This window comes from Gadus morhua, chromosome 10 (assembly GCF_902167405.1).
Source record: "Gadus morhua chromosome 10, gadMor3.0, whole genome shotgun sequence".
Classification (NCBI taxonomy): domain Eukaryota; kingdom Metazoa; phylum Chordata; class Actinopteri; order Gadiformes; family Gadidae; genus Gadus; species Gadus morhua.
The window spans coordinates 14935945-14948067 of record NC_044057.1 but is presented as its reverse complement, the minus strand read 5'-3'; the positions used below and the strand labels follow the sequence as shown (position 1 = coordinate 14948067).

Genomic DNA, 12123 nt, shown 5'->3' with positions numbered 1-12123 from the left:
CGCTGTAGACCGCTATGCAGCAGTTTCAGACGCAATGTGTGCACCTCCTCAATAGAACTGATGCATTAGAAAGAGGACCGCCGGGTCGCACAGTCGTCTTCAAAAGGAGCGTTGGTTTATGTTATTTGAATCATGATACAAGGATTTTAAGTATTAGTTTCGTTTATCGTCATCTTTTATCAAGATCAATGTGACTTTTTCTTGATACAATTGCTCTGGAACCAAACAGAAAATGGAGTGGAGAACAAAGACGTTGGACGTCTTGTTTATCTTCGTCCTTTCTTTCAGTTACGTGCTCAACCAGGTCAGTTATTCTATTCCCGAAGAAATGGCGACGGGTTCCTTCGTCGGAAATATCGTTCAGGATTTAGGATTGGATGTTAAAAGACTAAAGACCGGGAAGGCTCGTGTGTATACAGGAGGCACTACGGAATACATATCGCTTGATAAAGAAAGAGGAGTCCTTGTCATCAAAGAGAAAATAGACAGAGAATCCTTATGTGGTGAAACTACGCCTTGTGCGCTGCATTTCCAGATAATTATTGAAACCCCGATGGAGTTGTTTCGTGTGACGGTAGAAATTACTGATATAAACGACAATACTCCCAGTTTTACCAACAACGTGAAGCGCTTTGAAATTAGCGAATCTGCAATTATAGGATCGAAATTCGTTTTGGAGAAAGCCATAGATTTAGACATCGGCCTAAATGGCCTCCAAAGCTATTCGCTTAATCCAACTGCTAACTTCGCATTGAAACTAGAAAACCAGGCCGACGGAAGTAAAAAGGTAGATATGGTTTTACAGAAATCTCTTGATCGGGAACAAAACGAACAATTGTCATTGCTGTTGACTGCTATGGATGGAGGAGAGCCGCAAATGTCAGGGACGATGCAGATACACATTACTGTATTAGATGCAAATGACAATTCCCCTGTGTTCACGAAACCGATTTATAATGCCAAAGTAATGGAAAATTCCCCAAAGGGCACCAAATTGACAACTGTAAGTGCAACGGACAAGGACAAAGGTTCAAACGGTGATATATCCTACTTAATTTCGAACAGCAAGCATCGTTTAACCGAGCTATTTCAGGTCGATAAAAAGAGTGGGGAAATTATCTTGATAGGCGATATTGACTATGAAAAAGCTAAGCATTATCAAATTGATATCGAGGCAGTAGACAATGGAGGACTCTCCGACTCAAGTAAAGTGATAGTTGATGTCGTCGACACCAACGACAACCGACCTTATCCAAACATTGTTTCTAAATTAGAATCTATATATGAGGACTCTCCTCCAAACACGGTTATAGCAATGTTGAGCATAACCGACCCAGACTCTGAAAATAACGGGGAGGTGGAATGCCATTTGATCGATAAAATAGGTATTCCGTTTAAGATAGATTCTACAATGAACGGGTTTTACAGCGTGGTAACGGAGGTAACATTAGACAGGGAGGTTGCATCCCAATATAACATCACCGTGACGTGTTCTGACCAGGGAGTACCGTCGCTCTCCAGTAGCATCATTCTCGGCTTAAAGATTTCAGATATAAATGATAACGCTCCAGTTTTCGACAGCGGATCATATGAAGCATTCCTTGTAGAAAACAACGCACCGGGCATTTCGATATTCACTATGAACGCAAGAGACGCAGACTGGAACCAGAACGCTCGTGTCTCTTTTATTCTAGAGGACTCTTCTTTAAACGGCGTGCCCGTCTCCTCCTATGTGTCTATTAGTGCTGACAGTGGAGTTATACATGCAGTCCGATCTTTTGACTACGAGCAGATTAAAGATTTTCAGTTCCGTGTTAAAGCACAAGATGGAGGCTCTCCTCCCCTCAGTAGTAACGTGAGTGTGAAAATACTGATCCAGGACCAGAACGACAACGCCCCTCAGGTTCTGTATCCAGTCCAGACTGGTGGTTCTCTGGTGGCTGATATGGTACCTCGTTCAGCAGATGTGGGCTACCTGGTCACTAAAGTGGTGGCTGTTGATGTGGACTCTGGACAGAATGCCTGGCTCTCCTATAAACTACAGAAAGCCACAGACAGGGCGCTGTTTGAAGTGGGCTTACAGAATGGAGAAATAAAAACTATCCGCCAAGTCACTGATAAAGATGCTGTGAAACAAAGACTGACTGTTATAGTGGAGGACAACGGACAGCCCTCTCGTTCAGCTACAGTCATTGTTAACGTGGCGGTGGCGGACAGCTTCCCTGAAGTGCTCTCGGAGTTCACTGACTTTGCACACGACAAGGAGTACAATGACAACCTGACTTTTTACTTGGTCTTGGCTTTGGCTGTGGTTTCCTTTCTCTTCATCACGTGTTTAGTGGTGATCATATCAGTGAAAATCTACAGATGGAGACAGTCTCGTATCCTGTATCATTCCAGTCTCCCGGTGATCCCATATTATCCACCACGGTACTCAGACACTTTGGGGACAGGGACTCTCCAGCACGTGTACAATTACGAGGTGTGCAGGACCACTGACTCCAGGAAGAGTGACTGTAAGGTCGGCAACGCTGGTAGTCAGAACGTTCTGATAATGGACCCCAGTTCTACAGGGACCATGCAGCGAATACAGAGTGAAAAGAGCATCCTGGATGAACCAGATTCTCCACTTGAGGTTAGAAGTGATACTAAATTTTAAGATTTGTTGATTGCCAAATGAACATAATGTTGACGCGTTAACTGTATTAGCAGGACCTTGGATAGCAGCAGTGTTGCTTTGAGTTATCCTTTGGTTAACACACAAATCACATTAACCCATCATTGGTGGCTTTGTTAAATGTTATTATTTATTCTTTTTTATTCATGCAGTGTGTTTTTTCATTCATTGACACTATTTTATTTTCCAACATATATAATGAGAGTGTCTCAATAGATCCATTTTGAAATAAATAGGTAGGCTTAATGCAGTAAGTTCGATTATTTCAGTTTCGTGTAGTTTTCTGCTCTGGGCTCTTAGGGCCGCTGTTGGCCAACATGTTTCGTTTTAGTTCAGATGTGAAGCATTTTCTCCGTTGCGCAGACGCACAAAGCACAGCAGCACATATAGGGAAGGATGACGGACACGGGAACAACGTCTCTCGGATATTTTTGTGGGCGTTTGGAATATTGCCTTTTATTTTGTTTAAGCATTAACCCTTTTTAAATGAGCTCTGAGATAACGGACGAACGCTTTATTTGACCTTCTTTTGGATACATCCAGGAAAACAATGGCGCAGCAAGTACTGTTCCTCGTCTCGGTCATCTCCGTTTGTTCGGTGCTCGGGCAGATCAGCTACACCATTCCTGAGGAAATGGCGAAAGGATCTTTAGTGGGAAATATAGCACGGGATTTAGGTTTAGATGTCAAACGACTCGCATCAGGTAAAGCTCGTGTTTATTCCGGTGATAGCACAGTTTACATCGAACTAAATAAAGAACGGGGAGTCCTCCTTATCAAAGACAAAATAGACAGAGAGGCGCTGTGCAGACAGACGACGCCTTGTTCTTTACATTTCCAAATAATACTAGAAGACCCAATGGAATTTTACTCCGTATCTATCGAGATCACAGACATTAACGATAATGCCCCAACCTTTGAGAAAGCCGAAATGAAATTCAAAATTAGTGAATCTGCAGGGGTTGGATCAAAATTCTTTTTAGAAAGAGCTATGGATTTAGACGTTGGCAACAACGATCTGCAGAATTACATCCTAAAGCCTTCGGATAACTTTGCTCTAAAAATGCATAACCAAGCAGATGGATCGAAAAATGTCGAGATGGTTTTGCAGAAAGCTCTCGATAGGGAAACACAGGAGCATATGTCTCTCGTTTTAACGGCTGTGGACGGTGGACAGCCACAAATGTCCGGAACAATGCAGATTCTCATCACTGTGCTAGATGTAAATGATAATGCTCCTGTCTTTACGCAGTCGATATATAAAGCTACCGTGATTGAGAATTCTCCAAAAGGCACCGTAGTGACCACAGTCAGTGCTTCTGATGCAGATCATGGTTTAAATGGAAAGGTAATATATTCAATCACGAACACAATGGATGATGTAAGACGTGTGTTTGAAGTGAATGAAGAAAGTGGCGAGGTTAGTTTGGTGGGAAATATTGACTTTGAGATTGCACAAACCTTTCAAGTTAATTTACTTGCAAGTGATGAGGGGGGACTAACTGACACTTGTAAATTAATAGTTGATTTAACTGATATGAATGACAATACACCAGTTATTAATATAATGTCTAAATCCAACATTATATCAGAAAATGCCAAATCTAACACTGTTGTGACAATGATTAACATTCAGGATCAAGATTCGGGTGACAATGGAAAGGTCAAATGTGCCATTAATCAAAACATGCCATTCATTTTGAAGGCAACATCAAATAATTTCTTCAGTTTAGTAACTGACAATGATTTAGACCGAGAGAGAGAATCTGCGTATAATATCAGTGTGACGTGTTCTGATCAGGGAGTACCTTCCCTCACCAGCAGCGTTACTGTCAATCTACAGATCTCAGATGTAAACGATAACGTCCCTGCTTTTGAAAAACCTTCTTATGAGGCATATCTTATAGAGAACAATACACCAGGTATCTCTATATTCATGGTAAAAGCTAGAGATGCTGACTGGAACCAGAACGCACACGTGTCTTACATACTGGAGGATTCCTCTTTAAACGGCGTGCCCGTCTCCTCTTATGTGTCTGTTAGTGCAGACAGTGGAGTTATACATGCAGTCCGCTCTTTTGACTACGAGCAGATTAAAGACTTTCAGTTCCGTGTTAAAGCTCAAGATGGAGGCTCTCCTCCCCTCAGTAGTAATGTGAGTGTGAAAATACTGATCCAGGACCAGAACGACAACGCCCCTCAGGTTCTGTATCCAGTCCAGACTGGTGGTTCTCTGTTGGCTGAAATGGTGCCTCGTTCAGCAGATGTGGGCTACTTGGTCACTAAAGTGGTGGCTGTTGATGTGGACTCTGGACAGAATGCCTGGCTCTCCTATAAACTACAGAAAGCCACAGACAGGGCGCTGTTTGAAGTGGGCTTACAGAATGGAGAAATAAGAACTATCCGCCAAGTCACTGATAAAGATGCTGTGAAACAAAGACTGACTGTTATAGTGGAGGACAACGGACAGCCCTCTCGTTCAGCTACAGTCATTGTTAACGTGGCGGTGGCGGACAGCTTCCCTGAAGTGCTCTCGGAGTTCACTGACTTTACACACGACAAGGAGTACAATGACAACCTGACTTTTTACTTGGTCTTGGCTTTGGCTGTGGTTTCCTTTCTCTTCATCACGTGTTTAGTGGTGATCATATCAGTGAAAATCTACAGATGGAGACAGTCTCGTATCCTGTATCATTCCAGTCTCCCGGTGATTCCATATTATCCACCACGGTACTCAGACACTTTGGGGACAGGGACTCTCCAGCACGTGTACAATTACGAGGTGTGCAGGACCACTGACTCCAGAAAGAGTGACTGTAAGTTCGGCAACGCTGGTAGTCAGAACGTTCTGATAATGGACCCCAGTTCTACAGGGACCATGCAGCGAATACAGAGTGAAAAGAGCATCTTGGATGAACCAGACTCTCCACTTGAGGTTAGAAATTAACCAATTATCATCTAATTCTTCCCCTGATCATAATCTGTTAAATTAATAATTATGTTAACAATAATGTTTTCTGAAAAATGGCTCTAACTAACCCGACAGATGTCCCGACAGTACATTGGACACGTATCACTTGTCATTTGAAGAAAGATGTTTTAAAGGGTTTGGTTGACAAAGAAACAATTCAGCATTACACTCAAATATGTGCCTTATACTACCACTGTTTTTGTTCCCTTCTTCACTCTAAACAAAAACATTTTAAGGTGTGTTTAACATTTGCGTAAGTGAGTGAGAGAGAGACGTGTGTGACGCTTGTATACAAAGTGGATCATGGGCTATCCTCTTTATTTATATATTCTGGTTTCAATAAAAATGTGAAACATCTTTTAACCAGTGTTAAACATTGTCGTATTAAGGTATAATATTTTTCAAAAGCTGTATTTTGTATTGCTTTTACTTTGTAGTTCTACGTATTGAACATACAGGGCCGCTATTGGCCAGTGTGTGGCCGGTTCTATAAAGGCCAGCTACGGTTACTCCCCTCTTGTGATATTATAAATTACGAAGCCTAGCGTTGAGATCTGCAGACAATACATTGACGGAAGTATCCAGCTCATGTTTTACACCACAAGGATTCCGGAATGTAATTTTGTTTTTTCTTGAAGTCGCTCTTCTGACATGCACTTTGGGACCTTTACCATTTGGAACATAATTTTGGTTCAAATGGATCTGAAAGAACAGGAGGTTAAAACAATGCAGGGGCAAGTGGGCCTACTCTTCTTCATCGCGTTGCTTTCATTCGGTACTGCGGACGGGCAAGTCAGTTACTCTATTCCTGAGGAAATGAAAGTAGGCTCTCTGGTTGGAAATGTAGCTCAAGATATAGGGTTGGAATTAAAAAGGCTGGTATATGGGAAAGCACGCATTCATTCGACGGGCGGCGTAGCGTACATTGAGCTGAATAAAGAAAGAGGAGCGCTCGTCATCAGAGACAGAATAGACCGAGAGGCGCTCTGTGGCGAGACGACGCCGTGCGCATTACATTTTCAACTGATATTAGAGAATCCGATGGAGTTGTTTCGTATAGCTGTGGAAATCGTAGACATTAACGACAACGCTCCCAGCTTTGCATCAAACGAGAAACATTTTGAAATCAGTGAGTCTGCAGTCGTGGGATCTAAATTTGTTTTGGATGAAGCCATTGATGCGGACATTGGTTTGAATGGCCTTCAAAGTTACTCGATTACACCGACCGATAATTTTGTATTAAAATTAGAAAAACAAATCGATGGAAGTCAAAATGTAGAAATGATTTTACAGAAGCCACTAGATCGGGAGAATATCGAGCAGATATCGCTGCTGTTGTCTGCCTTCGACGGAGGAGATCCACAACTGTCAGGGACAATGCAGATATATGTCACTGTGTTGGATGTGAATGATAATTCTCCACATTTCACTAAGCCGGTGTACAAGGCGACCTTAACGGAGAATTCACCGAAAGGAACAAGTGTAATGACAGTTAGCGCATCTGACAGAGACAAAGACTCAAACGGAGAAATATCATATGCAATAACCAATAGCAGGCGTCGCCTTTCAGACTTATTTCATATTGATAAAACGAGCGGAGAGGTAACTCTAGTCGGTAATATAGACTACGAAAAGAATAAACACTATCAGGTAGATATACAAGCAATAGACAAAGGCGGTCTGTCCGATTCCAGCAAGATCATAGTTGACGTCATCGACGTGAACGACAACAGACCTCTGATAAACGTTCTCTCTAAATCCGAAAATATAATAGAGGACTCTCCTCCAGACACGGTGATCGCCATGCTTAGCGTCAGTGATCCGGATTCTGCAGAGAATGGTGAGGTTGAGTGCAGTATGATCAGTAGCATCCCGTTTAAAATACAGTCTACATTAAATGGATTTTATAGTCTAGTTACGGACGTTGCGTTGGACCGGGAGGTCGCCTCTTATTATAATGTGAGTGTGACGTGTTCGGATAAGGGCGTGCCCTCGCTCTCCAGCATTATCTCTCTCGCACTTCAGATTACGGACGTGAATGATAACCAGCCCCTGTTTGAGAAGACCTCATATGAGGCAAATGTTGTAGAAAACAACCCGCCGGGTACTTCAGTATTGATGATTAAAGCCATTGATGCGGACTGGAACCAAAATGCCCGCGTGTCTTACATACTGGAAGACTCCTCTATTAACGGCGTACCCGTCTCCTCTTATGTGTCTGTTAGTGCTGACAGTGGAGTTATACATGCAGTCCGCTCTTTTGACTTTGAGCAGATTAAAGACTTTCACATTCATGTTAAAGCTCAAGATGGAGGCTCTCCTCCCCTCAGTAGTAATGTGAGTGTGAAAATACTGATCCAGGACCAGAACGACAACGCCCCTCAGGTTCTGTATCCAGTCCAGACTGGTGGTTCTCTGGTGGCTGAAATGGTGCCTCGTTCATCAGATGTGGGCTATCTGGTCACTAAAGTGGTGGCTGTTGATGTGGACTCTGGACAGAATGCTTGGCTCTCCTATAAACTACAGAAAGTCACAGACAGGGCGCTGTTTGAAGTGGGCTTACAGAATGGAGAAATAAGAACTATCCGCCAAGTCACTGATAAAGATGCTGTGAAACAAAGACTGACTGTTATAGTAGAGGACAACGGACAGCCCTCTCGTTCAGCTACAGTCATTGTTAACGTGGCGGTGGCGGACAGCTTCCCTGAAGTGCTCTCGGAGTTCACTGACTTTACACACGACAAGGAGTACAATGACAACCTGACTTTTTACTTGGTCTTGGCTTTGGCTGTAGTTTCCTTTCTCTTCATCACGTGTTTAGTGGTGATCATATCAGTGAAAATCTACAGATGGAGACAGTCTCGTATCCTGTATCACTCCAGTCTCCCGGTGATCCCATATTATCCACCACGGTACTCAGACACTTTGGGGACAGGGACTCTCCAGCACGTATACAATTACGAGGTGTGCAGGACCACTGACTCCAGGAAGAGTGACTGTAAGGTCGGCAACGCTGGTAGTCAGAACGTTCTGATAATGGACCCCAGTTCTACAGGGACCATGCAGAGAATACACAGTGAAAAGAACATCCTGGATGAACCAGACTCTCCACTGGAGGTTAGAAATCACTGACAGAATGTTCTATTTTGTATTAATCGTTTTTTCCCTCATGTCTAGCACCATGGACAGCTCCTATGTTGACGTTATGACTCAATAGGCTATTTCTAACTTGCTAACTGGATTCTTCATTCAGCTGCAGTACTTTTTAATTACTGAATTCATGCTTCACATTATCTCAAGATATATTTCAGTTATAAACGTATGTCTAAGAATTCAAGTCTATATGGACCATGTGTTTCTCGAATACAATGTTGACTTTATTGAATTTATGTTAATTATTAGGCCTATAACCTGCGTTAACTACTGCACTTCATCATTTATTTAAATGCATTGTAATTTTGCCGTTTGGACTCTGAGGGCCGCTATAGCCCAGAATATCCCAGTTAAAGGCCATCTTGCGCAGTATCTCCCACCATATCGGTTTTATTATTTTCTGGGCTGCGACTGTGGCCGATCGCATTGCATTTTACAAGGACACGAAACACCGTGAAGCGGGATCGCTCTTAAATTATATCGTTCAACATGTGAGCTGTTGTCGAAGTGTATTGGCTGATCTTTTGTGGAATATCAAAGACTAAACGGGATCTTTACGTTTTCATCGAGAATACAACGACACTGGGGAAAGAACAATGGGAGGCTACGTTGGATGGCTTCTATTTATCTGGATCTTCTGTCTCAGCTCGGTGCTCGGGCAGGTCAGCTACACCATACCTGAAGAGATGGCGAAAGGCTCTGTAGTCGGTAATATAGCACAGGACTTAGGTTTGGACGTGAAGAGACTGAAGTCAGGTAAAGCCCGTATTTTCACCCGTGATAGCATCGAATATGTCGAGCTGAACAGGGAAAGAGGAGTCCTCGTTATCAAAGAAAAAATTGACAGAGAGGCCATCTGCGGACAAACGACGCCTTGTGCGCTCCATTTTCAGATCATATTAGAAAACCCGATGGAATTCTACAGTATAAACATCGAGATTACAGACGTTAATGACAACCCCCCAGTCTTTGAAAAAAGTTACGTGAAATTTAAAATCAGTGAGTCTGCTGTAAGCGGAGCTAAATTCATTTTAGACATGGCAAATGATCCTGACGTCGGGACAAATGGCTTAAGAACATATATCCTAAAACCAACAGATAACTTCGCCCTTAAATTACACGGTCAAGCAGGAGACATCAGAAACATCGAAATGGTTTTAGAGAAACCTCTTGATAGAGAAGTACATGAACACCTATCGTTAGTGTTAACGGCAGTCGATGGCGGAGAGCCGCAGATGTCAGGAACAATGCAGATCCTGATCTCCGTTTTAGACGCCAATGATAACGCTCCCGTTTTCACCGAGTCTGTTTACAAAGCTGCTATTAAAGAAGGCGCTCCGTTAGGCACCATTGTTACTACGGTCACTGCGACTGATGCAGACGACGGAGAACATGGTAAAATAACCTACTCAATTTCAAGGATTTTAGGTAATACTCAAGGAATGTTTGATGTTAATAAAGTAAATGGTGATTTGACATTAAGCGGGAATATTGACTACGAAAAAGCTCGAACATTTGAGATAAATATACGCGCTAGCGATGAGGGAGGGCTGGTAGACTCTTGTAAATTAATCGTAGATGTCATTGATGTGAATGACAACACACCTGATATTCACATTATGTCTAAATCCAATGTGATATCAGAAGACGCTAAACCGAACACAGTCGTAACCATGATCAATATAGAAGATGCAGATTCAGGTGAAAATGGCCAAGTGAAATGCTCCATAAACGATGACATTCCTTTTGCCTTGAGGTCGACATCTACCAACTTCTTCAGCTTAGTGACGGACAGTGATTTAGACAGAGAGAAGGAGTCCGGTTATAATATCAGTGTGACGTGTTCCGATGAGGGAGTGCCGTCGCTTTCCAGCAGCGTCACAATCGCCCTTCAGATCCTAGACGTCAATGATAACGCACCTGTCTTTCTAAAAAAAACATACGAAGGATACATCGTAGAAAACAACGTCCAAGGTGTCTCTATTTTCACACTGAACGCAATAGACGCAGACTGGAACCAGAACGCCCGCGTCTCTTATATACTAGAGGACTCCTCTTTAAACGGCGTGCCCGTCTCCTCTTATGTGTCTGTTAGTGCTGACAGTGGAGTTATACATGCAGTCCGCTCTTTTGACTACGAGCAGATTAAAGACTTTCAGTTCTGTGTTAAAGCTCAAGATGGAGGCTCTCCTCCCCTCAGTAGTAATGTGAGTGTGAAAATACTGATCCAGGACCAGAACGACAACGCCCCTCAGGTTCTGTATCCAGTCCAGACTGGTGGTTCTCTGGTGGCTGAAATGGTGCCTCGTTCAGCAGATGTGGGCTATCTGGTCACCAAAGTGGTGGCTGTTGATGTGGACTCTGGACAGAATGCCTGGCTCTCCTATAAACTACAGAAAGCCACAGACAGGGCGCTGTTTGAAGTGGGCTTACAGAACGGAGAAATAAGAACTATCCGCCAAGTCACTGATAAAGATTCAGTGAAACAAAGACTGACTGTTATAGTGGAGGACAACGGACAGCCCTCTCGTTCAGCTACAGTCATTGTTAACGTGGCGGTGGCGGACAGCTTCCCTGAAGTGCTCTCAGAGTTCACTGACTTTACACACGACAAGGAGTACAATGACAACCTGACTTTTTACTTGGTCTTGGCTTTGGCTGTGGTTTCCTTTCTCTTCATCACGTGTTTAGTGGTGATCATATCAGTGAAAATCTACAGATGGAGACAGTCTCGTATCCTGTATCATTCCAGTCTCCCGGTGATCCCATATTATCCACCACGGTACTCAGACACTTTGGGGACAGGGACTCTCCAGCACGTGTACAATTACGAGGTGTGCAGGACCACTGACTCCAGGAAGAGTGACTGTAAGTTCGGCAACGCTGGTAGTCAGAACGTTCTGATAATGGACCCCAGTTCTACAGGGACCATGCAGCGAATACAGAGTGAAAAGAGTATCCTGGATGAACCAGACTCTCCACTGGAGGTTAGAAATCAATAACAGAATGTTCTATCTTGTATTAATCGGTTTTCTCCCTCATGTCTAGCACCATGGACAGCTCCTATGTTGACATTATGAATCAATAGGCAATTTCTAACTTGCTAACTGGATTCTTTATTCAGCTGCAGTACTTTTTAATTACTGAATTCATGCTTCGCATTATCTCAAGATATATTTCAGTTATAAACGTGTGTCTAAGAATTCAAATATATATGGACCATGTGTTTCTCGAATACAACGTTGTCTGAATTTAATTTATGTTAATTATTTGGCCTATAACCTGCGTTAAGTACTCCACTTCATTATTTATTTAAATGCAT

General features: G+C 42.9%; 5 protein-coding genes across 16 annotated transcripts in view; all 5 read left to right on the top strand.

Moving 5' to 3' along the window:
* Window positions 1-12123, top strand: part of LOC115552155 (protocadherin gamma-C5) — a 297188-nt gene that overhangs the window by 185087 nt on the left and 99978 nt on the right. The gene's annotated exons all lie outside the window — the stretch shown is intronic.
* Window positions 111-2674, top strand: LOC115552188 (protocadherin gamma-A8-like). The gene has a single exon (XM_030368043.1). The coding sequence runs from the start codon at window positions 233-235 to the stop codon at window positions 2657-2659; it is 2427 nt and encodes an 808-aa protein (XP_030223903.1). The 5' UTR covers window positions 111-232; the 3' UTR covers window positions 2660-2674.
* Window positions 3066-6011, top strand: LOC115552206 (protocadherin beta-16-like). The gene has a single exon (XM_030368060.1). The coding sequence runs from the start codon at window positions 3228-3230 to the stop codon at window positions 5622-5624; it is 2397 nt and encodes a 798-aa protein (XP_030223920.1). The 5' UTR covers window positions 3066-3227; the 3' UTR covers window positions 5625-6011.
* LOC115552170 (protocadherin gamma-A11-like) lies at window positions 6204-8795 on the top strand. The gene has a single exon (XM_030368026.1). The coding sequence runs from the start codon at window positions 6300-6302 to the stop codon at window positions 8778-8780; it is 2481 nt and encodes an 826-aa protein (XP_030223886.1). The 5' UTR covers window positions 6204-6299; the 3' UTR covers window positions 8781-8795.
* Window positions 9179-12036, top strand: LOC115552200 (protocadherin gamma-A2-like). Its single transcript, XM_030368053.1, has one exon. It carries the CDS (start codon window positions 9398-9400, stop codon window positions 11801-11803), a length of 2406 nt encoding a protein of 801 aa, XP_030223913.1. The 5' UTR covers window positions 9179-9397; the 3' UTR covers window positions 11804-12036.

Coding starts and splice junctions, on each gene's coding strand:
- LOC115552188 (XM_030368043.1), top strand. CDS start 233: ATGGAGTGGAGAACAAAGACGTTGGACGTCTTGTTTATCTTCGTCCTT.
- LOC115552206 (XM_030368060.1), top strand. CDS start 3,228: ATGGCGCAGCAAGTACTGTTCCTCGTCTCGGTCATCTCCGTTTGTTCG.
- LOC115552170 (XM_030368026.1), top strand. CDS start 6,300: ATGCACTTTGGGACCTTTACCATTTGGAACATAATTTTGGTTCAAATG.
- LOC115552200 (XM_030368053.1), top strand. CDS start 9,398: ATGGGAGGCTACGTTGGATGGCTTCTATTTATCTGGATCTTCTGTCTC.